Here is a 27,815-nt window from a genome sequence, read left to right as displayed (position 1 = left end):
GAGTGCATCCTCCTCACAGGAGGAAGTGGAGCTGAGAGTTTCTGGCACTGGCCTTTGTGGGATGGTGTTTCACTGAGTGTCGCTAGTGGCTGCATCAGTAAAGAGAGGGAGCTAGCTGTTTGAGATGAAAGCTTGTGCAGGTTAACAATGAGTTAGCGTGGGCGGTAACAGGAGCACAGTGCAGCAAGGCACAGCATAATGATGTTCACTGGGTTGTTTGCCTGTGAGTGGTTACACTCTTTATATTCTCTCAGTCCAGCTGTGAGACACTTCCTTCTGCAATTAGCCAAAAGGAGGAATTGAGCATAATGAAAATGGGTGAGAGAGGTGATAGATGAGCAGCAGAGGTGTTGAGATGTCCCCAGTAAGTGAGCAGGAAGCACACAGGACAGGACAGTTGAGCAGTTTGTGAGAATAAGGTGGGTGAAAGCTGTCAAGTCGACATAATGCGTGCAGTAGTGACAGCTGTAGTCTATGACCTTTGTTGGTGAGAGGTTTGTGCAGTGACAAGAGTTAAAGTGAGTGATGAACCTGTGAATGTGAGATAGGAAAGAGGAAATGACGACACTTCCCTTTGCAGACTGCAGAAGATCAATAATCTTCTTCCTGTATTGCTATGTGTTGCAATCCAACCAAGGCACTGCACTAACCTGAGCATGCTCGAGTGGCAGGGTCTCCGTTGCCAGTCAGCAGGTAAATACACTGCCCTCCTTTCCAACATCTCATTCATCAGTAACTCCAAGTTCCTGTGGGTGAACTGAGGAGATAACTTGCTTGTCTGAGCTATTTCCATGGGGATAACTGTGCAAGTCTATAATGCAAAAGGCAATTCCAGACTTGTAGCATCTGCAAAGCTGAACAGCTGGTTTTAAATACGGTGCCAATCGCATGAATATGGCAAATGCTTGTCAATGGCAAGCACTTCCCTTTCTCCTGCCATGCAATTCCACAGGATGGGAACTATAGAGGCTAGCTGGATACTTAATGAGATGAAGAGCAGAAGATTGTACAAGAAAATGCATTGAAATCCATGGGCATGAATCTCCCATGAAATATCACTGCCAAAAAAAAGGATAAAAATTCAGCTGCCCCTTCTCATTTTGCTTTTGTTTTATATAGTGAATCTTAACTTTCATATTTTTTGCTTTCTGACAGAGTTATTTTCTATTTTGATATTCACACTATGACTAAGGCTTTGCCTCTTTAATATAATCATCACTTTCCTCCCTTTACCTTTTGTTCCAAGACATCTTTGTCATATAACTTCTCCCAACCTCAATTCTATCATAGCTTTTCCCTTTTATTGTTGAAAATGTGTCTTGGACACCACAGAAAGAAAGAAAGTAAGTCATGATTTGGAGATGCTGGTGTTTGACTGGGGTGTACAAAGTTAAAAATCACGCAACACCAGGTTATAGTCCAACTGGTTTAATTGGAAGCACACTAGCTTTTGGAGCGATGCTCCTTCATCACCTCCTCCACTATCACCTGATGAAGGAGCACCTCTCCGAAAGCTAGTGTGCTTCCAATTAAACCTGTTGGACTATAACCTGGTGTCGAAGGAAAGAAATGCAGCAGTCAGAGCAAAGGATCAGCAAACACAGAGTTTTGACAATTTGTAACAACTCAAGAGTGGAAAACCAAAAATAGCACTTGATTCAGCTATTCCAATAGCTGAAATATTGCTGCTAATATTAAAACAATGTAATAACTTAGATGTTCTAAAAATCATGTAAAATAACTATTTCTGCCTCTGTTCCACATGAGAACTTAAAATGAAGGTCCAAAGCTAATACCTGCAAGCGACAACAACTGATAATATAAAGACAAAATATGATGTTGTACAAAAACTCAAGAGTCATAGAGTCATAGAGATGTACAGCATGGAAACAGACCTCAATCAAACAATCCAATGCCATCATATTGTTTAAATCAAAACAACCTGTAAGAGCAAGACACTTTGTTCTTACTGCCTTACTGTCAGCAGAAAACAAACCATTAGTGATGAGAATAGCTTAAATGATGTGAGGAATATAACAAGTACTCTGACTTCTCCATGAAAATAGGAATCATAAATTGCTTTAATGACCACTTTCATTTCAATAAGCAATACACCATTAAAATATTTAAATACATGCCATGGAATGCTGTAGGGCAGACAACATGGTGCAGCTATATATTTATTATTTTGTTCAGATTTTATTATTACTAATACAAGTATTATATGTAAATCACTCTTTATTTGGAGTGCTATTCATATATGGGAAGGTAGGAGGAGGGCTGGGTGCGTTCAGTATGGTGGCTAGCTTGGATGACTGTGTGCAATGCAGAGTGGTGCCATGGTGTTCAATTCCCACACTGGCTAAGCTTAGCATGAAAGACTCTCCTCTTCAACCTCACCTCTTGCCTGAGGCATGGTGCCCCTCAGGTTAAACCACCACCACCACCCAGTCATAGAGATGTACAACACGGAAACAACTTGTCCATGCCGACCAGATATCCAGAACTAATCGAGTCCCATTTGCCAGCATTTGGCCCATATCCCTTTAAGAGAAAGTGAGGTCTGCAGATGCTGGAGATCAGAGTCGAAAGAAAGGTTCTGGAAAAGCACAGGTCAGGCAGCATCCGAGGAGCAGGAGAATCAAAGTTTTGGGCAAGAGCCCTTCATCATCTCTTGCCCAAAACGTCGCTTCTCCTGCTCCTCAGATGCTCCCTGACCTGTTGTACTTTTCCAGCACCACACCCTTGACCCAAAACCCTGTCAACCCTTCCTATTTGTATACCCATCCAGATGCCTTTTAAATGTTGTAATTGTACCAGCCTCCATCGCTTCCTCTGGCAGTTCATTCCATACACATACCACCCTCTGCGAGAAAACGTTGCCCCTTCAGTCCCTTTTAAATTTTTCCCCCGTTATCTCTCTCTAATGTAAGAGTAGATCCATGGTGATTTAACCTTATAGTAGAAAGGGAGGTTTAGCAACAGCCAAATAATGCCCCTTGTTATGCCACTTTTTAAGTGTTCTGGACAGTTCTGGACACTACAATATAAAGGATATGTTGGCCATCGAATTAACAAGAATACTATCAAGGCACCATAGACTAATTTATGAGAAGGGACTGCTTAAACTAGACTTGTGTTCCCTAGAATACGAAATTTTAAGGGATGCATTTATTGAAGTTATAAGGATTTTAAAAGGAATAGAAGCAATGTACATTGAAAATTTAAAATCAGGAGAAATTTTTTCTACTCTTGGTGGGTTCTAGCACAATCAGACCTAAGCTTAAAGTCAGAGATAGTCCATTACGAAAAAAAAAGTTAGGACAAATCTCTTCAGACAAACGATAGTATCATTATGAAACTCACTCTCGCACACACAAAAAATAGTTGATTTATATTAACTCAACTAATAGTTTTAGGTCTGACATCAATATCTTTTTGCTAGCCAAAGGTAAAAATTTATATAAAATTCAGACAAGAGTATTGAGTATGCAGTTCTTATATTTCTAGTAATCACTAAACAAATTGGCTACAGTAAAAATACAAACTATTAATAAATATAGTTATGTGGTAAGTTTTACGTTTTTGCTTTCCCATATATTATGTTTATTATTTGTGGCTGGACTTGAGCAATATTTGGAGAACTCCTGCTCTAAGAAGGTGGTAATAAGTCAACTCCTTGAAATGTTGCATTCCCTTCTGTTGTGATTGTCATAAAATCGTGAAATTTAAAATACAGAACAGTGATACTGTCAGACATCTTACAACATATATGCAAAGCCTGACTGATTCTTGAGTCAGAACTTTGAAAAATCCATTTGACTACTCCAAGACTTCAAATAAGTTTCAAAATCCATTTTTCTTTGTGATAGTTGCACCCTGTTCCTGAATCTCAATCTGAAGAATAAGAGAGTAGTCTTTGAACTTCTCTTAAAATCAATATCAGAAAAGCAACAATTTCAGCCTATACGTAAGGGAAGTTGAAAATTTTAACATTTCTGTATCCAAAAATTTAAAACATACCTGTGCTTAGATATTAGGAAAGTTCCAATCAATAAAACCGATGACAAAAATACTAGTGGTAAGATAACATTCTGCAATCCATCATTGTTGGTCTTTGCCACCTCTCCTAAAAGAAGAATACAATTTGTAAAGTCAGTATACTACACAAATAAACATGAGTCTGCTGGTTTCTCAGGAACACTAAATGGCAGATTGTGGTTAAGTAAAAACATTTGGATTAGACTATCTACGTATTGGAAAAAAGCCCTTTGGCCCAATAAATCCACTCCAACCCTCCAAAGAGTATCCCACCCTACCCTATATTTACCACTGACTAATGCACCTAACACTATTGGTAACTTAGCATGGCCAATTAACCTAACCTGCACGTCTTTGGATTGGGGAGGAAACCTACACAGACACAGGGAGAATGTGCAAACTCCACAGACAGTTGCCTGAGGTGGGAATCGAACCCAGGTCCCTGGCACTGTGAGACAGCAGTGCTAGCCACTGAGCCACCTTAATTTGATGCAAAATTATAGTATTAACCCCTGTGCTATGGTTTCTGGCTCAATCTATGGCTTGTGCTAAGGTAGCTGATTACTGAGAGGGAATGGGAGTGCTTCCATCGACATCTACAGCTACAGGATAAAGACAGGTGAGGAACTCGTATCTGTATCATATGGAAATCTTGTTCCTTCCCCTCTTTTTTGGATGTGTGTTTGGATGACAATGAGGTCAAGATCAAATTGTACTGTGGCATTTCTCACAGTTTAAAAAACCTGCTCACAATTACTGTCAATCTCACAAATGAAGGTTAGTTTATTAGGTGAGGTAAAAGAATGTTCCTGGGATCTGTGGCACTCAGCATATGTCAGTGGATTCAGGAAGAAAATTGTTGTGTGCTCTTTTTATAAACTACCCATTGCATGATTTGAATGCATTATGGTGACATACACTTTAATATGCATAAGGCGTTAAAAACAATCAGCAACACAGTACAAAAATGTACAATAGCAACTCATGAGTCATGAGGTGCATAGTATCATAGGATTCGTCACATAGAGGAATATAATACCATTGAATGAATCATATCACTATAGTTACAATGTTGCAATATATTGATGTACAATCTGGTCCAAACTTAGTATCTCTAGGCTTTTGCTAACTCTTGTTCCATCTAATTTAAATATTATATAAAATACACATGAGCACATCCAACGCTGGAACTTAGGACCTTTAGCAACATTTGTAGAGTGTTTAAGCTTTATACTTTCTTAGTTATGTTCCATGGCTTATATGAAATTTTTGAAAACTTGTCACATACTGCTGAAACTTTACTGTATGGTGAAAGGTTGTTATTCAGGTGTCAATACTAAGTAATTCCAAAGTCAGGCATTAGTGCTTCTATTTCAAGTTATAGTGAAGTATTTTAGCATATTGTAAGGACCATCAGTGGCACTATATAAATGAATGTTCTTTCTTATATTGATGGTCAGGATGACTGAAATGATAAATGCGAAAATTGTCTCTTTCTTTTGTATCAGAGAGCTCCATTCCAACTCAAACTTGGCCTATCTCTTTTGATTTTAATCCCCTCCTCTTCTCTTTAAACATCTTGCATCTGATCTAAATTCACAGGCACTGCCCCCCCCAAACCATACCGTTTCATTACAACCAAGGAAGTGGAGTAGGACACATGGCCCTTTGAGCCTGCTGTATCATTCAGTAAGGTCATGGTTGATCAACTTAACATTTTTACATATTCCCAATAAACGTCCATCTCTTTCAAATGCAAGAGTTGATTTACAATATTAAATATAAAAAATATATATTCCCTTCTGAGAAGAGAATCACAAACCTTGGAGAATTTTTTTCCTCATCTCTGTCTTAAATAAGAAACCACTTATTTTAAAAACAAGATCCCTAATTCTAGATTCTTCCACAAGAGGAAACATCCGTTCCACATCCATTAATCGAGTCCATTCAGGGTCAGGAGAGGTGATGGTCGAGTGCTATTATCACTGGACCGCTAATCCAGAGACCAGATAATGTTCTGTGGACCTGGGTTTGAATCCCCCTATAATAGATGGTGGAATTTGAATTCAATGAAAATCTGTAATTAAGGGTCAATTGATGACTATGAAACTGATGCTGATTGTTGGAGAAATCCATCTGGTTCACAAATATCCTTTAGGGAAAGCAACTGCCACCCTTACCTGGTCTGATCTACATTTAATTATAGATTCACAGCTATGTGGTTGACTCTTAACTGTCCTCAGGGCAATTATGGTAATAAATGGTGGCCTAGCCAATGACACCCTCATCCCATGAATGAATGAAAAAAACCCTAAGACTTGGCTTAATTTCAACATGTTGGTCATCCATTGAAACAGAAGTACACAGAACTGCAGAATGTTTTCAACAACCCGATGCATATTTATTATACAAAGAGGAAAAATATAACCTTAAGCAATCCAAGCAATGTAAATACATGACATAGTTCAAAAAATCTTAAACCTCACAGCAAAACAAAGTTTTCAATAACTCCACCATGTCAGCATATAACAACGTCGAATCCAGACAGATTACCCTCTGTTTCAACTCTAAGGTCAAATTCAACTCATTCATCCAAATTCTTTCTTATCAACTGTTAGCATGTTAAATGTAAAGTTGGCATAATTCTACTGAACCATACAGCTGTTCTCTCATTAAAGCAAGGTGACTGGGGTGGTGGTTTCACATGAGAGTCACCATGTTTCAGGCAAGGGAGAAGTTGTGAAGGAGAGTCTTTTATGGTAACCTCAGCTGGTGTGGGAATTGAACCCTCTCTGTTGGCACCACTCTGCATCAGATGAAGTATTCTTATTTGAATATTCATGAAACTGAGAGACTCATAAATATTTACAGCACAGAAGGAAGCCATTCAGCCCACTGCATCTGTGCTGCTCAACAAAAATCTCATTAGACTGATGTTATTTCCCAACTGGAGGTTCCAGTGACATCAGTGGATATCTAAATACTTCTTAATTGTTAAGAGAGTTTCTGATTCAATCACCCTTTCAAATAATGACTTCCAGACTCCCACTGCCCTCTTGGCTTTAAAAACAATTGTTCATGAGATTTGGATGCCACCAGCTGTGTTTCCATTTGTTTCCAATCCCTAATTGCTTCTTGAATTGAGTAGGAAAGTTAGGTAATTAAGAGTCAACCACATTGCTATGGGTCTGGAATCATGTATAAACCAGACCAGGTTATTATGACAGAATTTACCTTCCTAAAGGACCTTAGTAACCAGATGGGTTTTTACAAGAATCAACAATAGTTACATACAACCATTTGGCTAGCTCTTAATATCAAATTTTAAAAATTGAATTCAAATTTCATAATATGTTTTGGTAGGATTTGAACCCATGACCCCAGAACATTAACATGGAGTTCTGAATTACTAGGAGAAAGTTAGAATTGATGAACAGATTATGCTCGTTACTTCGACTCTCCTACTCCTCGATGCTGCCTGATCGGCTGTGCTTTACTAGCACCACACTTTTTGGTTCTGAATTACAAGTACATTATCACTGCACATAATTTCCCAAAAAAATTGTTCTTGACTTTGGTCTTTGCCTTCTATTTACCTTAAATCTATGCCCCCTGCCTTTTGTCTGGTCTACTAATGGAAAAAGTGCAGGCTCCACTTGTGAGCAATCTGAGGCTCCTTAAAGGGGCAATTATATTAATGAGACACTACACAGTATTAGTGAAAGTCATCTGTGACCACAAAATCCTCATGTGAAACATATAGGTGGCTAACAAGACACTAAATACCAATTAACCTTAATCTCTGCAGTGGTGAAGTATTCACAAATGACCTATAAAGTGTCACATGTAATTCAAAAACACATTCCAAGGTCTCACAAGGTGCTGCAGCTGCTTTCCTCACAGTGAACTATAAATTTTCACAACATTCTCTTCTATGCAATACTACCTTTCTTAAGCAATGTGGGAGATAGAAATGGAGAGAGAAATTGTCATTGTTTTTGCAATCTCCTGCTGTTTATTTACGACATATCTGATTAAGGTCTACTATGTTCATAGACTATGTAGAGTCCTCACATTGCCCACTTTTCAGAGGCCTCCATGTCCCGTGTTTGGAGGGTGATGATTAACTATCATTTGTAAGTGCTGCGACTGTTGACTGATCAAATCACTCAGGAGCTGTATTGTTTCAGATATTCCCCATATTGGCTCATTGTAACAGGCACCAATGACACAGCACGTGTTCTTGTGTCTGTAGCCACAGTCTTGGTCTTCAATGACATGACCCCAGATTAGTAAAGCATAGTGCCACCATTAAATGAGGATGCCCTAGTACACCCTGGCTGAATTCTGCTATCTTCTGGAGCATTGCAGGTGCAGTGCACTAGAAGCATAGATCGCAGTGAGGATGACAAACTTCAATAATGGGGACAGGTTCCATTTGTTCAAAATCCATCACATTTTTGATCATCGTGTTATTTTAGAATTCTGTAACAGACCTTGGAAGCTGCCATGACACCTATGTTCTTCATTACTCTCTCATTCCTTCTTTTCTTTCCAAGGGCAGACCGAATATGGATAGCTGATGGAACAGAAGGACTTCCATCTCCAACCATGAGGGACAATTCTGCTAATCCAATTCCATATTGAGACACAATGCAATGTTTTCTACCACTTGAAGATCATACAATGCCTCCTCAAGATGAAGCACCTATGCTTGCACAGGTTCTGAGGGCTTTGGTGCAGTATGCTTCAGTATGCACCAAATAGTCTTTGCATACTGTAGTCTGGACAACTGGAGAAGGCAAAGAGGGGAAGTGATGGACAATAAGTGGCTACAAAAACAGCAGGGTTCTTCCATGGATGAATACGGGGACAGTGATCAGGAGAAAAATCACTGTTACCCTGAGAGTGCTGCAGCATCAGGTGCAAAACAAACCAAACAGGACTTAGAGTCAGAGAGTCAAAGAGATGCACAGCACGGAAACAGACCCTTCAGTCCAACTCGTCCATACCAACCAGATATCCCAACCCAATCTAGTCCCACTTGCCAGCACCTGGCCCATATCCCTCCAAACCCTTCCTATTCATATACTTATCAGATGCCTTTTAAATGTTGCAATTGTACCAGCCTCCATCACTTCCACTGGCAGCTCATTCCATACATATCTGCATGAAAAAGTTGCCCTTTACATCTCTTTTATATCTTTCCCTTCTCATTCTAAACCTATGCCCTCTAGGTCTGGACTCTCACACCTCAGGGAAAAGATCTTGTCTGTTTATCCAATCTACACCCCTCATGATTTTATAAACCTCTATAAGGCCACCCCTCAGCCTCCGACGCTCCAGGGAAAACAGCCTCAGCCTATTCAGCCTCTCCCTATAGCTCAAATCCTTCAACCCAGGCAACATCTTTGTAAATCTTTTCTGAACCCTTTCAACTTTCACAACATCCTTCTGATAGGAAGGAGACCAGAATTGCATGCAATATTCCAAATGTGGCCGCAATCCTATACTCAATACTTTAACCAATAAAGGAAAGCATACCAAACGCCGCCTTCACTATCTTGTGACTCCACTTTCAAGGAGCTAGGAACCTGCACTCCAAAGTATGTTTATTTAGCAACACCCCAGGACCTTACTATTAAGTGTAAAAGTCCTGCTAAGATTTACTTTCCCAAAATGCAGTGTTGCACTTATCTAAATTAAATTCTATCTGCCACTCCCAGCCCATTGGCCCGTCTGATCAAGATCCCGTTTTAATCTGAGGTAACCTTCTTTGCTGTCCAAGACACCTCCAATTTTGGTGTCATCTGCAAACTTGTTAACAATAGCTTTTGTGCTCATATCCAAATCCTTTATATAAGATGACAAAAATTAGTGGACCCAGCACCAATCCTTGTGGCATTCCACTGGTCACAGGTCTCCAGGCTGAAAACTAACCTCCATCACCATCCTTTGTCTTCTATCTTTAGATTAGATTAGATTGCTTACAGTGTGGAAACAGGCCCTTCGGCCCAACAAGTCCACACCGACCCGCCGAAGCACAACCCACCCATACCCCTACATTTACCCCTTACCTAACACTATGGGCAATTTAGCATGGCCAATTCACCTGACCTGCACATCTTTGGACTGTGGGAGGAAACCGGAGCACCCGGAGGAAACCCACGCAGACACAGGGAGAATGTGCAAACTCCACACAGTCAGTCACCTGAGGCGCGAATTGAACCCCGGTCTCAGGCACTGTGAGGCTGCAATGCTAACCACTGTTCCACCGTGCCGCCCATAATCTTCGAGCCAGTTCTGTATCCAAATGACTAATTCTCCTGTATTCCATGAGATCTAAGCTTGTTAACCAGTTTCCCACAGGGAACCTTATCGAACGCCTTACTGAAGTCCATTTTGATCACATCCACGATTCTGCCAGCATCAATCCTTTCTGTTACTTCTTCAAAAAAACTCAATCAAGTTCTTGAGACATGACTTCCCACGCACAAAGCCATGTTGACTATCCCTAATCAGTCCTTGCCCTTCCAAATACACGTACATCCTGTCTCTCAGGATTCCCTCCAACAACCTGCCCACCACCAATGTCAGGCTCACTGGTCCATAGTTCCCTGGCTTGTCCTTACCACCCTTCTTAAACAGTGGCACCACATCAGCCAACCTCTAGTTTTCCGGCACCTCACCTGTGACTATGGATGATAGAAATATCTTAGCAAGAGGCCGAGCAATCACTTCTCTAGCTTCCCACAGAGTTCAAGGGTACATCCGATCAGGTCCTGGGGATTTATTCAATTTTGTGCGTTTCAAGATATCCAGCACTTCCTCCTCTGTAATATTGACATTTTTCAAGATGTCACCATCTATTTCCTTACATTCTGTATCTTCCGTTTTCTTTTCCACAGTAAATACTGATGCAAAATACGTGTTAGTATCTCCCCCATCTCCTGCGGCTCCACACAAAGACCGCATTGCTGATATTTGAGAGGCCCTACTCACTCCCTAGTTACCCTTTTGTCTTTATTGCATGTATAAAAATCCTTTGGATTCTCCCTAATCCTATTTGCCAAAACGTGATAAACAACTGTTTCTAATGGATCAGAGTAGGGTGAAGTCATCATTCATTGACTGTAAATCTGTTGAAGCTGGCAAGGTATCCAAGCCCATTTGGCAAATGGAATTAATTGGTATGTGCTTTTATCACTTTTCTCTTTATTTAACACAAGATATCATCACAAAATTGAAAGGCTTCACAACACTTGATAAGCTTGTGTCTTACTTTTTCAATTTTTTCCTCTTTGTTCCAGTTTTTCTTCTCCCCACACCCCCAACTTTTAACTTCTTAAACTACCCGAATCTACCTGGAGAATGGAAGTGAAATGAAGGGAGAAGAGACGTGTCCAAAGCCCTGGCAAGTGCAGAGCGAGTCGAGGGCCAGGTCCCGGAGCGGGGAGCAGAGCGAGATGTGGGCCGAGTCCCGGTGCGGGCAGCAGAGCAAGTCGAGGGCCGAATCCCGGAGTGGGGAGCAGCGCAGGTCGCAGGCTGAGTCCCGGAGCATGGAGCAGAGTGAGTCGCGGGACGAGTTTCGGAGGGGGGAGCAGTGCGGGTCCCGGAGCAGGAAGCAGAGCCAGTCCCGGAGCGGGAAACAGAGCCAGTCCCGGAGCGGGGAGCAGAGCGAGTCCCAGAGCAGGGAGCAGAGCGAGTCCCAGAGCAGGGAGCAGAGTGTGTCCCGGAGCGGGGAGCAGAGTGTGTCCCGGAGCGGGGAGCAGAGTGTGTCCTGGAGCGGGGAGCATGGCGAGTCCCAGAGCGGGGAACAGAGCGAGTGTTGGAGCGGGGAACAGAGCGAGTGTTGGAGCGGGGAGCAGAGCGAGTCCCGGAGCGGGGAGCAGAGCGAGATATGGGCCGAGTCCTGGAGCGGGAAGCAGAGCGAGTCCCGGAGCGGGGAGCAGAGCCAATCCCGGAGCGGGGAGCAGAGCCAGTCCCAGAGCGGGGAGCAGAGCGAGTCCCACAACGGGGAGTAGCGCGTGTCCCGGGCTGAGGCCCAGAGCGGGGAGCAGAGTGTGTCCCTGAACAGGGAGCAGAGCGAGTCCCAGAGCAGGGAGCAGAGCGAGATGTGGGCCAAGTCCCAGAGAGAGGAGTAGAGCGAGTCCCGGAACGGGGTGCAGAGTGAGTGCCGGAGTGGGATGCAGAGCGAGATGTGGGCCGAGTCGCAGAACGGGGAGCAGAGCGAGTCCCGGAATGGGGTGCAGAGCGAGATGTGGGCCGAGTCCCAGAGCAGGGAGCAGAGCGAGTCCTGGAGCGGGCAGCAGAGCCAGTCCCGGAGCGGGCAGCAGAGCGAGTCCCGGAGCGGGCAGCAGAGCGAGTCCCGGAGCGGGCAGCAGAGCGAGTCCCGGAGCGGGCAGCAGAGCCAGTCCCGGAGCGGGCAGCAGAGCCAGTCCCGGAGTGGGGAGTAGAGTGTGTCCCGGGCTGAGCCCCAGCGCGGGGAGCAGCGTGTGTCCCGGAACAGAGAGCAGAGCGAGTCCCAGAGCAGGGAGCAGAGCGAGATGTGAGCCAAGTCCCAGAGAGGGGAGTAGAGCAAGTCCCGGAACGGGGAGCAGAGCGAGTCCCGGAACGGGGAGCAGAGCAAGTCCCAGAGCGGGGATCAGAACGAGTCCAGGAGTGGAGTGCAGAGCGAGATGTGGGCCGAGTCCCAGAGCGGGGAGCAGAGCGAGTCCCAGAGCGGGGAGCAGAGCGAGTCCCGGAGCGGGGAGCAGAGCGAGTCCCGGAGCGGGGAGCAGAGCGAGTCCCGGAGCGGGGAGCAGAGCGAGTCCAGGAGAGGGAATCAGAGCAAGTCCCGGAGTGGGGAGCAGAGCGAGATGTTGGCCGAGTCCCAGAGCGGGGAGCAGAGCGAGATGTATACCGAGTCCCGGAGCGGGGAGCAGAGCCAGTGCCGGAGCGGAGAGCAGAGCGAGATGTGGGCCAAGTGCCGGACCGGGGAGCGGAGCGAGTCCCAGAGTGGGAAGCAGAGCAAGTCCCGGAGCGGGGAGCAAAGCGAGATTTGGGCTGAGTCCTGGAGCAGGGAGAAGAGCGAGTCCCGGAACGGGGAGCAGAGCGGGTCCTGGAGCAGATAGCAAAGCGGAATGTGGGCCAAGTCTCGGAGCGGGGAGCAGAGTGAGCCCCGGAGCGGGGAGCAGAGCGAGATGTGGGCCGAGTCCCGGATCGGGGAGCAGAGTGAGCCCCGGAGCGGGGAGCAGAGCAAGTGCCGGAGCGGGGAGCAGAGCGAGATGTGGGCCCGGTCCTGGAGCGGGGAGTAGAGCGAGATGTGGGCTGAGTCCCGGAGCAGGGAGCAGAGCGAGTGCCGGAGCGGGGAGCAGAGCGAGATGTGGGCCGAGTCCCGGAGCGGGAAGCAGAGCAAGTCCCAGAGCGGGGAGCAGAGTGAGTCCCGGAGCAGGGAGCAGCGTGTGTCCTGGAGCGGGGAGCAGCGCGGGTCCCGGAGCAGGAAGCAAAGCGAGATTTGGGCTGAGTCCCAGAGCGGGGAGCAGAGCTAGCCCTGGAGCAGGAAGCAGAGCGAGATGTGGGCTGAGTCCCGGAGCAGGGAGCAGAGCGAGCGCCGGACCGGGGAGCAGAGCGAGATGTGGGCCGAGTCCTGGAGCGGGGAGCAGAGCGAGTCCCGGATCGGGGAGAAGAGCGAGTTGTGAGCTGAGTCCTGGAGCAGGGAGAAGAGCGAGTCCCGGAGCGGGGAGCAGAGCAAGCCCCAGATCAGGGTGCAGAGCGAGTCCCGGAGCGGGGAGCAGAGCGAGATGTGGGCCGAGTCCCAGAGCGGGGAGCAGAGCGAGTTGTGGCTAAGTCCTGGAGCAGGGAGAAGAGCGAGCCCTGGAGCCGGGAGCAGAGTGAGTTGTGGGCTGAATGCCGGAGCAGGGAACAGAGCAAGTCCTGGAGCATGGAGGACAGCAAGTCATGGGACAGAGCCTGGAGCAGCAGCAGAGCGAGTCCTGGACAGAGGCCAGTGCACGATAGCAATGTGGGTTCATGTTCTGAAACTCAGCAGGCACGGACTTGTGTTGGGAAAGGACTATAATTTCTTTATTGACACTTTTTATTCTCATTCTGAACTTTTGTTCTCTGTATTCCCATGCTAATCTATGTATTTTACATTTCCATTCTGTGACAACACTTAAAGTATCTGTACCTAGATACCTTGCATCTAAGAGGCGCAAGATTTTCACTGCACTCATTCGAGTGCACGTGACAATAAAGGCCATTCTATTGTATTCTAGTCTGACCTGCACGGGCACTTCTGACCAAGCTTCTTGGGTTTGGTGCTATGGTGTCCTCTGGTTCTCCTCCTGTCCATCATCCCATCTATTGGGACCTCCAGGTCTCTGTCAGCAAAGTGGGTGCCATCTCCTGTGTAACACCTCACACACTGGCACTGTGAAAGGAAATTACTGCCTTGCAGCATTAGGACTGGTGCAGAACTGAGCTTCGAACATGGCATTGACAGTGGGAATGCTGGAAGGTACTGGCAGAAAGATTGTGTATGAATGGAGGCATGGTGCATTCTTAATGAAGTGAGCACCATAAAATTGTGCAAGAAAACTCACTGGAACCCTCCATAAAACATCCCAAAATTGACAGAATGGCCAAATTTTGGGAAGATGCAGCGTCTCTCAAAGGACAGAAGTGCCTCCATGCTTTGCAGCGCTGCATCTAGTTTCATCATCGGAACTCGAGTTCGCCTATTTAAAAAAACATAAACAGTCAGAAGACTTAACAGATTGAAATACACCACACACAGTGATACAAATTTCTGCATGTGTTTCAAGTGTAATGTTGTATAGAAGACTGACAGCCTTGCAGCCACAGCAGAGCTGCAGGAAACCTGCTGACCACTACCTTGCCTCAGATGACTTTGGAGTGCATCCTCTGTTGGGCCAGGGCTGAGCGGGTTCCAGTCTGCAGGGGCCTCCTGCACAGGGGCAGCTCCATTCTGGACAGTCTGACTTGATGGAGGTATTTGGAACCTTGCCAGCAGGAAGGTGCTGCAACAGTGCACCTCTTGTGTGTGCTGAGATGACAATCACTGGTACTTGCTTGCCAATTTAATTGTGAATCCAGGCAGATATGTGTGAGGCAGTAGCACTGTATTGCAAGTAGTGCTACATTCATAGCTGCAATGAAGTGACAGATGCTGACAGCTCACATTCGAGGCATCTGATGGAACTGCCTGGAACCCAATCTTGTGGGTAACAGCCCTCTACAGCTAACACACACAGTCTTAGGAACATGAAGCATTGAGTTGCCAGTGATACTCACCCTGGTGGTAGGCAGCAGATCATTCATTCTCCTTCTGCACTGAAGTCATGTTCTCTTGAGCTGCCCGTGGGTGCAGACTTACATAGACACCCTTGGGTGCAGCCCTTCACAGCCAACCATGGGTGCAGCCCTACACATCCATCCATTATCAGTCAGGGTTCTCTTTTGTTGCCATCCCTTGGGAAAAGCACTTCCTGTCTTTCCTGGGCAGCCTTCAGGAGACCCACTAGGAGGCGTGACTGAACTGTGTTAGTGATTTTTGCCTGGTCTCCAGTAGTAGCTGGGGCAGAAATGGATGAGCAGGAGTTGAGTAATGCTCTTGGATTATTCAAGACTGAAGGTCTATCTGGGTACCTTTTAACTATTGCACCTAAAAGTTGGACTCTGGGAAATCCTGGTGGAAAAGGCAGAATTTCCTGCCTGCCCATCTGCAAAATTTGTGTTTTACCAGCATGTGAAAGCACAATGAGTTGAAAAGAACGTAATCACACACTAAGAAAGGTCAACTTCCCTGAGCAGAAGTATCTCCAGCATTTATACTCCAGGATCTTTTTCAAGCCCACCTCCATAATTAAACACAAAAAAAATCAAGATTTGTCCCATGATCATAATCTTAAATGATTAAAAATAATGCTGACTTATTATTGGTTGTGTTAAGAATCCAGATTGCTAAACACAAGCATTTAAACTTTCACCCAGCTTCACTATACTTGCACAATAATTTGAGTTCTGCTGACATCAATGAAAAATTGAGTGCCTGAAGCCACAATATAACTAATACCATATTTAAGATTATATAAGGCTTTGGATGCTGTTAAATCCTTCTGCGTGTTGCCTCCAATGCCACATATTTATATCCAAATAGTCTACTTAATTATTTTATTCACGTTTAATAATTGGCCTCTGCATAACGGATAAGCTAAAGAAATACCATCACGCAAAATGCAAATCGGACCCTATCGAGATGAAATAAAAAAAAGAACCAAGTTTCCAGCATAAAGTCAGTGGGGCTGTTAAGTTACATTCTTGAAGTAGACCAATCAAGATCCTCTGACTATGAGGTAGTTTTGATTTAGGTAATCACATCTTTCGTAACTCTGCTGTTAAAAATTTAGCATCGAAAATCCAATTTTTCACTTTTAGCTGCAATTTAAACATTTTAGCCCAAAATAAACAATTGCACAGGAATAAACCTACAGCCAATTAGTGTAAAAATGCAAACATATAAAAGATAGAGGAGAGGTAGGGGGTAGAATGATTGAAATGTTCGTCCCAAAATTTGCTCTTTCTTGCATTTTACCCATCTGTTTACTTTCCTGAGGAAAATCTTGCAGATATGGAAGCCAGTAATGTCTCTGAGCCATAGGCCTGACTGAATGCTGGCAATCTTACCCACCGATTATAGTTTTCTGCACTCTATAACACCTTCACTTCAAACACAATCCTTCTACTGTGTTGAAGAAGCCTGGGTCTATTCAGAAGTTGTTTGCTAAAATGTAGCAGCTGAGAGGCTGACAGACCGAAGTATTGGATAGACCGGAGAAAGAATCTGGAATGAGACATCCAAAACAGTGCACAACTCTCTTATGATGTATCTTGATATTGGAAAAAAATCAACTTTTGTAATTGAAGTGAAGGTTAGATTGGTGTAAGAGTTACGTTCCTGTGATAGTGTGGGTTTGAAGATTGCAATGTGACAGAGATGGAACGGATTAAAGGAAAGTAATAAGGGAAGTGAAAGTCAGACAACCATCCCGTTCCCTACTTTATATTTTGCTGGGCCTACTAAATAACCAAATTAGTTAAAACCTGAAGTTTCTTAGCTGTTGAATTCCCTTTGATACTTGACTAACAAAGAAATCACAAATATATTTTTATATCTGATATTTCTGAAGTACTGTTCATTTGAGTAATAATGCTCGCACTGCCACTTTGCCCCCATCCTGCGGCAGGCAAGTATCTGCTATCAATTAAACATCTGCATTGGAAAGCAGGAGCTTTTTTTTAAAATGACATAATTACCATTCATTGTCAAATAAAAACTGCTTGGCTGTCCTTCCCCTTCAGAGAAAATTGGATATACTGTCAGTTGGTACTGTTGAGATGGAGAAAAATGGTCTGTAAGAGAACAATGGTAAATTGAAGATGGAATTTTTCAATGAAATACAGATATCACAACATTTAATTTGTATGACATATATACAATAAGATACTTCTCTTGAAGATGATACCTTTAATAAAAAGCTACAATTTTTACATTTGCAAGTGTTTTTGAAGTATCTAAACATTGCTACTGAGGATGTTAAAAATCTCTCCGTTTTGTGTTGCCTAGGATGACTTTTACGTTGTTTACTACCATTAATGAAAAATATTAAAAAGAGAAAGAAGCCTCCTAGCCAGCAATGGGCATGGCGACAAGGAAAATCTCCTAATTTGGACTAAAATGACTGCATTATGGGGAGAATAGGAAATTTTTTCATAAATCTTGCACACTATCAGAACAAACACGTGACACACTGAAGTATTCAACAAGGTGTGGTGATTTTAGCTCTCTCAGAAGAGGTCTTTACATTCACAAAAATATGCTCAGAAAAGAAGCTTTTCAGTGAAGGAAGGACGTGGAGGTGAGATGTGATGAGTTATTTTTAAATGAAAATTTAAAAATCTAATCAGAAACTAAATGATCCAAAAAAATGACTTGACAACTATGCTCAAGTGCAAAATTAGAATATTGTTCTTCACGGAGAGTCATGGATATGTGAAATAAGCTCATGGTTAAAGGATTTGGGGAGAAAAACTGGATCAACATTAATTGGGGAATAGGACTGAAGGATAAACAGATAATTGTGGCTCCAAATGAGAGGTTACTCTATACAATAAGCTCGGCCAATAGATATTCGCCCAAAGAAGCCTTGTGAGTTAAAATTGTGCGGTCTAAAAAAGAAGATATGTACTTGTATCAAATCTTCAGAATGTCTTCTGTTATTCACAGCCAATTACCTTTCCTTGAAGCATAACAACTATGGCAAACCAGCTAACTAGTATCTTCAATCCCCGCTAATATGTTATCCCCTATATCATAAGCTATTCTATTTGATTTGCTACCTGTCAAATACCTAACTATCAGTAAACAATGTCATCTGAAAGATAATTCATTTAGGAATCTTTTTGTAAATATTTACCATCTTAGTTTGCATTATCCCTTCTGTGGCTTTTGTCCCTCGTACTTAAATAGTTACTTAGTACTTAAATAGTTTCGGAATCCTTTTACTGGCTTTGAATTTAGCTCTTTAACATCTTGATGCTTTCTTGGACAATCATTTTGTGTTAATTTTTGTACTGTGTAAAATGAGGACTATTATTGCTGAGTAATCACTGGCCATCACTAGTGAAAAGTATTGGAAAGTTGGTTCATTTTTATACCTTTGACAGAGGCAAAGTCTGCCATTATACCATCTGCTCTCTTACTCTTCATCTACCTCTGTCAAAAGTATAAGAACATACTCTTCAATGTCTTTCAGTTCTGAAGAAGAGTCATGCCAGACTCAAAACCTTAATTATATTTCTAATGCTGCCAGACCTGCAGAGTTTCCCCTGCATTCTCTGTGTTTGTTTCAGATTTCCAGAATCCACAGTATTTTGTTTCAGTAAGAGCAGGTCAAAGGCTTGATGTTCTGTGGTGACTGATCCACTTTCCCAATCCCCCATAGTCTTCTATCTATAAAACATAACTCATTGATATAACGGAATACTCTCCATTTGTATGCATGACGACAATTTCAGTGACATGAAAGAAACCTAACACTAGGTATTTTTAAAAAAACATCTAATTTCAGTGACATGAAAGAAACTTAACACTATCTAGGTCAAAACAACCTACTAGATTGGCACCTCAGCCAGTACCTTAAATGTTTACTTGTCTACACTGGTACACTGCCAAATTTAGTCATAGAATCATGATAGTCTGGAGGCTTGCCATTTGGCCCATCAAGTCCACACCAACCCTCAGAAGAGCAACCTAACCAGACCCACTCCCTAGTATTTCCCATGGCTAACCTAAATATCCCTGGACACTCCGGGCAATTTAGCATGGCAAATCTGCCTAACATGCATTCTTTGGACTGTGGGAGGAAACAAGAGCATCCATGCAGACTTGGGGAGAATGCACAAACTCCACACAGTCAGTCACCCAAGGGTGGAATTGAACCCATATCTCTGGAGCGATAAAACAGCAGTGCTAACCACAGAACCATTCCACATTACTTGATTGCACTTCCCAAATTGATGACCTCTACCTTCTAGAAGGACAAAGATAGCCTGTGCACGACAGCATTAGAACTTCCAAGGTCTCCTCAAAGTAACATATAAATTGATTTGGAAACAGTGCCCTCACTGCTGGGTCAGGATGCAGGCACAGTTTCTCATCAGCAATTATGGATAGATAGTAAAGTGCTGGGCTTGCCAGTAAATATCATCCACTGTAGTAAATAAGAAAAAGAGCCTACGTAATGCTACAGGTTAATAATTCTATCGGTTAGTCTGTATGTCTAAACAAAAATCATAGATAAATCCAGGGAGGAATTATGAGTGAAAGTTTTTTCAATTTTGTGTAAAGATCAGGACCTATAGCACAGACTGGATTAGGACACCTTTGAATTTGTATAATGTTTGAAATGGTAATTGAAACTTGCATGTCTTTTGTGCTCAGTCTAATTTTATCAAGACATAAATGTTAAATTGATATGGGCAGTGTTATTGATATTGTATGAAGAATGCTGTTGTTTCCATCCCATTCCACATTTCAAAACAGAGGTATGTTTTATTAAATGCTCCCTTTATTTGTTGGTTGAGTTTCATTTAACCAGACTTTGAAACTTTCTCTGTAACAGAGCTTAAAAACAAAAATATACATATTTATCAGGGTTGTTCATTGTTTACTCAAGCAAAAATATTTGGTTTGTATGCTCTTAAGCAGATTGCAATGAAAAAGCTTGCTTTAAGAAATAAATGTCTGAAGTAACAGAAATGCCCACAATTTGTATTCTTCCAATAAACCATTTTGTTTCCAACATTTCATTTTAAAAAGTCTGATATTATTGAGAAGCCCAATAACTTTAAAGGTCCTCTTGGGCCACAACTTAATAAAGCAATATTACACAAGCTCTGTTAAATGGAAGCCAATATTGGACCTTTCAGGTTTCTTCTACTTAACCTGTTTAGAGATGTTATGACACACCACTGGAGTAGATAGGACTTGTATCCAGACCTCCTGACTGAGAAATTATAGACACCACCACTGTGCAACAAGCAGCCTCTTAACAGTTTTTCAAACAGACTAAGATAATAGTTAAAAATCACACAACAGCAGGTTATAGTCCAATAGTATTAACTGGAAGCACACTAGCTTTCAGAGCTACGCTCCTTCATCAGGTGGTAGTGTCGCTCCATCATGAAGGGGCATCGCTCCGAAAGCTAGTGTGCTTCCAATTAAACCTGTTGGACTATAAACTGGTGTTGTGTGATTTTTAACTTTGTACACCTCAGTCCAACACCGGCATCACCAAATCATGACTAAAATAATAAGTTAAATATAAAATATCAACAATGCAAAACAATGCTACTATTCTGTATTAACTACAACCTGCATTTTCTTAGCACCTCTAATATACCAAAATGACTCAAGGTTTTTAAACAGGTAAAATTTGATCATGAAAATAATCTACCTTTCAATCTCAGATGGAGGAAAAACAATGCTATTTCATCAACAGCACTTTTGGCAGTCTTAAAGTAGAAGACATTGTAAGAATTTTTATGAGAATTCAATACTAAACCTACCAAAAATATATGCAGTTGTAATGTTTGCAGCAGCTCTCATCCACTTCACCTTCTCCTCATCATTATTTGTCAGGCTTTTCCATTCTATCACAAATGATGTCGGTTCGGGATTCAGAGGAAACATGCTCCAAGAAACAATCACACAGCTGTTGTTGATCATGGAGGCGTGAAGAGATCGTAGAACCTCCACTGTTATGATCAAAGATTTTTTTAAATTACAAATGAAAATAATTGTGACTACAAATTCTTATTACCTAATTATTGAAGTTATCAATATACATTAAAATCCATTTATTAGTTTATGTAATATCACTTGTATTAGATCCTTATTGTGATATGCAAGAAAAACTATCGTCCATTGAACCAACCTTTGCTATTGTCCTTTGGGAAAATTAGTTTAACATTTTTTCTAGAAGAACCAATGGAATTGAAAGCAATCACTGTGACACTTCTAATTTCACTATTAAGAAGAAAGCTGTAAGTTGTAACATTTCCAGCATGTTCCAGCCAGGTAATATTTTCTGTTGATTCGTATTTCAACATAAATCCTTTCACACTGCATAAGGCTTCATCTTTTGTCAGAGGCTGCATTGAAAACAAAAAAAATTCTCAATTGCTGTCAAAAAGATTTCAAATTCCTTTTCTTATTTTGACCATTTGTAATTATAATCATACTTACTTAATTAGCAAGTCATTAACCAAGTTGTCCATCCATTAAAATTAAAGGTAAATTATAGTCAAGCAAACTTCCATTACTTGGCTGTGGCAATCTAGATTGCATATTTTTCCAAACAAGTAATGCATTTTTAAATTTCCAACAACCATTTGCTATTTATCTACTTTTCATGCTTGTGTTTCATCACTATATTGCTGTCTCACAAATGTAAAATGCTGTTTCTGTTAGATATTTTTAAAATGGGTGTAGGAGACATTCAACTTTAAAATGTACTGGAACTCCCCTGTCAGATGCTTTAGAATGACACAATCTACCTTAAAAGCATTAATAATTGGTTGTCGCACCAAAGGCTAAACCAAATCAGTAGGCAGTCAGTCCATGTGACATTTTGTAAATCCCCACTTTGGAAATAGAACCAGTCTGACTCAAGTTGGCTTACAGCAGACGCTAACCTCACACCCTTAATGCATTGTCTTAGCTAAGATGTCACCTATTTTTTTTTATAAAACCTTAAGCTATCTCGGGACTGTGACTTGAGAGAAGTCCTGGCATTTACATATTAATCAATCAAAACCTGCATCCCCATTCTACTTGATTACAAGACTTAACACAATCTAGATTTGTTCAATATATTGTATCAGTTGTATGACACTTCGATATTTCACTATCAATTCTGTGTTCTATGATCTTTCCCCTAACTACCTGATGAAGGAGCAGCAGTCCGAAAGCTTGTACTCGCAAGTAAATCTATTGGATTATAACCTGGTGTTGTGTGATTTTTAACTTTGTCCACCTAGTCCAATGCTGGCATCTCCACATTATGACTATAGATCAGGGCAGCAGTAGCAGAGATGCACTGGGAGAGGGCCCTACAAAGGCCTAGGACTTTCAGCCTTCGTACATCAAGGGACTGGAAATTGCAACATTCCTTGGACTGTGCATTTTACAAAGAATGTATATTGTAAATCAAGAGTTTTGAAAATATATCAAGGTACCTCACAGTGAAATATGGTGCATCAAGATCAATTTTGTATTTACTGACCTCGTTGTAATTTCCAATTTGAAACGTTTTGGCCTTGGCTTGATACCGAGTATATTTTCTGAATATTAAAACTATTACACTCATATAGAGTGCAACATAGTATGTTGGGATCAGTTGAATTTTCTTGAAAATTCTGTAATATTCATGCTAAATACTCTGTAAATATGATTTTAAAGTTATTCTGTTTGTGCTTGGAACAAATTAAAAATGTTGTAATAGTTTGGATTTTCTGAGCAGCAGTGGTGATCATTATTGCAGGACTTGAGAACTCATGGATCTGATTGGAAGTTGATTATGGAGTTATACATATTTTTAAAAAACTAGGTTTAAACATATCTTTGGTAACTATTCAGGTAAGTACCATGGTAATTGTACCAAATATCTAATCCTAACACAAGAGTTGGAGACTTTGCATAGGGAAAAAGTGAGAACTACAGATGCTGGAGATCAAAGTCAAAAGCGTGGTGGTGGAAAAGCACAACAAGTCAGGCAGCATCTGAGGAGCAGGAGTAGCTACATTTTGAGCATAAGCCTTTCATCATTGGCCTCATTCCTAATGAAAGGCTTATGCCCAAAACATCGATTCTCCTGCTCCTTGGATGCTACCTGACCTACTGTGCTTTTCCAGCACCACATGATCTTTTATAGGGCCCTAAGGAGCAGAGGAATTGTCCAATGGAACTTAAAACATACTGGGGAATTCCCATGTTGGTCTGTGTGTCAGCACTTCCTTTAGGTCCCAACAGTTATCTTTGCTGTTGTGTCTGGTTTCCGATGAACCAAAGAATGGAAAATTTGGCCCAATACATTAACCTAACTTAATGTGAAAAATTCAGCTTTCCAATTAGAAAACGTTTCATAGAAATGTGTTAAGTTCTAGCTCCATTGTTTGCAAGATCACTTTATTAACAATCCACTGTGAAAATTAACTTGGGTTATCTACTCAATTCTGTTAAAGACCTGTTAACTAAACAGAAAACTGCCCTTTAATAGTTTTCCTTTTCCCAGCCTGACAAATGCATCTGTTGGCTATCACAAAGGTAGGTACCGGGAACTTCTTTAAGGTTCTTCCTGAGTAGTTGTCTCGACTCCTGCAGAATATTGGAGGAAGCGCTGGATCTATATTAGATGTATATCAATGACATTGTTGAGGGGACCGAACATATAGTAGACAAATTTTCTGATGACATCAAGGTAGGTCAGAAAGTAGGTTGTCAAATGTTTACAAAAAGATTTGAGTGGGAAAACATTCAATTGATGGAATATGAAGTGAGTAAAAGTGGACTTGTCCATTTTGAAGGAAGGAGAGAAAAGCACCATTGTATTTAAATGGAGAGGAGTTGCAGAACATGGTGGTATAGAGGAGTCTAGGAGTCCTGGTATATAAATAACACTTTGCAGATACAGTAAGCCTACTAGTCCAATGGGTGTTTATATTTATAAGAGGAATGGAATATAAAAGCAGGAAATTTTTATCGGAACATTCGTGAGATCACTTCTGGAGCATTGTGTACAGTGTTGGTTTCCTTATTTGAAATACATAATTCCTTTAGAGAAGGTTCATTGACTGAACGATGAGGATCAGGTAAGGCTTTTACCCACTGGAGTACAGAAGAATGAGAGATTTTTTTTGAAACCAATAAGATCTTAAGGGGATTGGATAGGATAGATACTTAAAGGATGCTTCCACTTATGGGGAGAATAAAAGTAGGGGACCAAGTTTAAGAACAAAAGGTCCCCCTTTTAAGATGGTGAAGGCTTCCTCCAATGAGACAAGAATAAAATAGAATCCAAATGTTATCCAGTGGTGACTGTTGCCCAGTTTATCTAAATTTCTGTGGTGCCCATGGATTAGCCCACTGAATTAACATGCCACCAAGCCATGACACTGCCTACCAACTTCTTACTTCATTTCAATACCATACTTTATTGGTCAGCAATATTTCTCCTTACCTTCCATTCTAGTGTGACGTGTGTATCCTTAGTCAAAGGATTCCTGTCTATAAATCTCCAAACATCAGGGCCTGTTGTTGGTACTAAAGGGGAAAATATTAAAATAGCAGTTTCATTTCAAAGTCTTCAGGAATGACAAGTAATTTGCAAAGTATGTTGTGAAATATGGTGATGGAGAATGGGAAAATCTATTGTGCAGAACTGAAAAAGGATGGATAAAGAAAATAAAATAAAAGCTGAGATGCTAATAAATCAGTGTCAAAAAAGAAAGACTCACTAATGTTTCAGGTGCATTACTGTTGCAGTGCTGTATTCTCAAGTGCAATTCAGTTGAACAGATAATATGACTAAAAGCAAGAGGTTTCAGCAGATCTATATATCTTTAATATATAACCAGCTCAGATCACAGAGTAATTTCTTCACCTATTCTACATGACTGTCATGCAAGAATATGAAAAACAAAACATTTACTTCAGTGGTCAAGCAGTAAATAGCAGTGCTGCAAAGAGACTCTTTTCCATTTTGTGATACCCAGTACCTAGGTAATGCATTATCATCTAAGATACAATGTATGTTAGGCACAGAGTAAAGATTTCTGCCTATTTTAGCAATAGTTCACAATACGGGCAGCACAGTGGCTCAGTGGTTAGCACTGTTGCCTCACAGCACCAGGGTCCTGGGTTTGATTCCTGCCTGTCTGTGCGGAGTTTGCAAATTCTCCCCGTGTCTGCGTGGGTTTCCTCTGGTTGCTCCGGTTTCCTCCCACAATCAAAAGATACGCATGTCAGGTGAATTGGCCATGCTAATTGCCCACAGTGTTAGGTGTGTTAGTCAAGGGTAAATATAGGGTAGGGGAAAGGGTTTGGGTGGGTCCCTCTTCGGAGGGGCGGTGTGGACTTGATGGGCTGAAGGGCCTGTTTCCACACTGTAGAGAATCTAATCTAATTTAATCTAATTGCATTTAAAAATGTCATTACTGATTTAGCATAACCTGAAAACGAGTGTTTTTACGTTCTCTTTAAGCGAGAATTGAAACACACTGACTAAAAATGTCTAAAGTTAACTATATGTATAATAAACATAAAAATATCTCCCCTCAATATAATATTTTTTTAAAAAGACAGAAGTTTGAAATTAATTGATGGCAAGGTATCAGCAGAGTTACAGACTGCTGGAAAAGTTAATATGTGGTGACATGACTCACTTTGATGACCTATTTGAAAAGTAACTAGTATCTTTGCTTTACAATGAGTCATTTCTAACTGAATAGGATGGCAAGTTTGCGGGTGTTAATTTTGTCCTCCATAACAACAGCAGACATATTGTATACATGCTTGACTACTCAACAATGGAAAATGTTTATATTTGGTTATGTTAAAAACTTGTATTCCATCATAGAACATCTACAGTAGTCACGTTCTTGGACTTTATAATCTTAATTATAAAATAGAAATCGAAACAGGCTCTTCCTCATGACTCAGTGGGTAATCTGCCAAATAGTGTTATGGTCAGCAATTGCCCTAAGATGAATTACACTGTTAATTGATTGCAGTTAAATGTGTGGTTAGAAAATTAAGCAAAGTCAAGGAGGAGAATATTAGATGGAACTCCTATTGTTCCAAAGAATATTGAATGAAGTCAAGATAGTCATCTTGATTGGGCTTTTTAACAAACGCTCAAGTGTTTAAGGTCACACATGAACAAAAACCACTGGGTAAGTCATTCTAGGGTTTGCAGAACGTGTAATCGTACCCAAGGAAAATGGGAAGATTCAGAGAAAGAAAGAAAACAAAAATGCAGCTAATAAAAATGTGTAATAACAATGAACACTACTTTTTTATGTGTGGAAAATATAGTTTAAAAGAAGAGTTTAGAATCATTGCATACAATCTGAATGTGCTCATCGACAACTCTATTTTATGAGAATTTTAGTAGTTGCTGTCATAATGATAGTGCTAAGAGATTACCCTGGATATCTGCAAGGTTTGTGTACACTAAACTGCTCCATTCACTGCGGTATCCAGGTCCTTCAAATCTCGAACAACGTACCCGAACCACATATGTAACACAAGGATCAGTTACTTCAGTAATGATTGATGTTTTATTGACAACAAATAAAGTCTGCAAAGAAAAATAAAAATGGTGATCAGTGTACAACAAAGCTGAGTACAAAGACATTTCAGCTTTTGGCCCCGGTTTGTGATAAATTAATAAAAGGTGCGCCCATAATTGTTAGGTATGGCAACATTGAAACAAATTCTCCACATCCAAAACTCTTATTTGTTTTCCCTATAAGATACACAAAATAAATGGTACTGGGTTTTGATCATTCTGAAAAGTGTTTGAGGTTTGATCTCAGCTCTGTACTGAATTGACTGACTTTACCAGAGTATACCAAGAACATGCTGGAAATGATTTTGATATCACTGAGACAGAAAAAAATCAATAGCTGTAGGAGTTGGTTGGGAGGGAGCTATGCTAGGTAAGGAAAGAAATAGCAAATAGAGTTTCTTTTCCTCATAAGGTTTTGAATGATTGCTCATGGAAGAACTATCAGAATTTATGGTTCCTGTCGCAAAATAACACTGTCTGCACCATTCAGGTTTTCAGAGGATGAATGGCAACTTAACAAAAGGTAAGGTCAATATAGTTGTGCCAACTTTAGGGCTGTTGGCTTATTAAAGGGAGAGAAACTGACTGCTGGTGGTTTAGCCTGAGGGTTAGCCTCCTTCAGGTGAAGGGAAGACTTTCATGGTGACCTCTGCCAGTTTGGGAATTGAACTTCTGCATCATAAACCAGCCATCCAGCCAACTCAGCTAACCAACCCATGCTATGTTAATACTTCAAACATTTTCTTCAAAAGTCACCCAATGATAAGCACATAAATGTGACAGATAAGAATCCATCAAACATTCTTAGGAAACCTAATGTTCTGAAGGCTGCTGAGTTGATTTATTACAATATTCATC

General features: G+C 41.5%; 1 protein-coding gene across 1 annotated transcript in view; it reads right to left on the bottom strand.

Moving 5' to 3' along the window:
• lepr (leptin receptor) overlaps positions 1-27,815 on the bottom strand; it is a 112,221-nt gene that overhangs the window by 11,898 nt on the left and 72,508 nt on the right. Inside the window, exons 12-17 of the mRNA XM_060829572.1 lie at positions 26,813-26,966; positions 24,846-24,928; positions 21,543-21,759; positions 21,175-21,363; positions 17,362-17,457; positions 4,024-4,129 (exon numbers count right to left, since the gene is read on the bottom strand). Of these exons, the coding sequence (XP_060685555.1) occupies positions 4,024-4,129; positions 17,362-17,457; positions 21,175-21,363; positions 21,543-21,759; positions 24,846-24,928; positions 26,813-26,966 (845 nt within the window). The remainder of the gene's footprint in view (positions 1-4,023; positions 4,130-17,361; positions 17,458-21,174; positions 21,364-21,542; positions 21,760-24,845; positions 24,929-26,812; positions 26,967-27,815) is intronic.

This window comes from Hemiscyllium ocellatum, chromosome 9 (genome assembly GCF_020745735.1).
Source record: "Hemiscyllium ocellatum isolate sHemOce1 chromosome 9, sHemOce1.pat.X.cur, whole genome shotgun sequence".
NCBI lineage: Eukaryota > Metazoa > Chordata > Chondrichthyes > Orectolobiformes > Hemiscylliidae > Hemiscyllium > Hemiscyllium ocellatum.
This window is presented reverse-complemented; position numbering and strand designations above follow the sequence as displayed.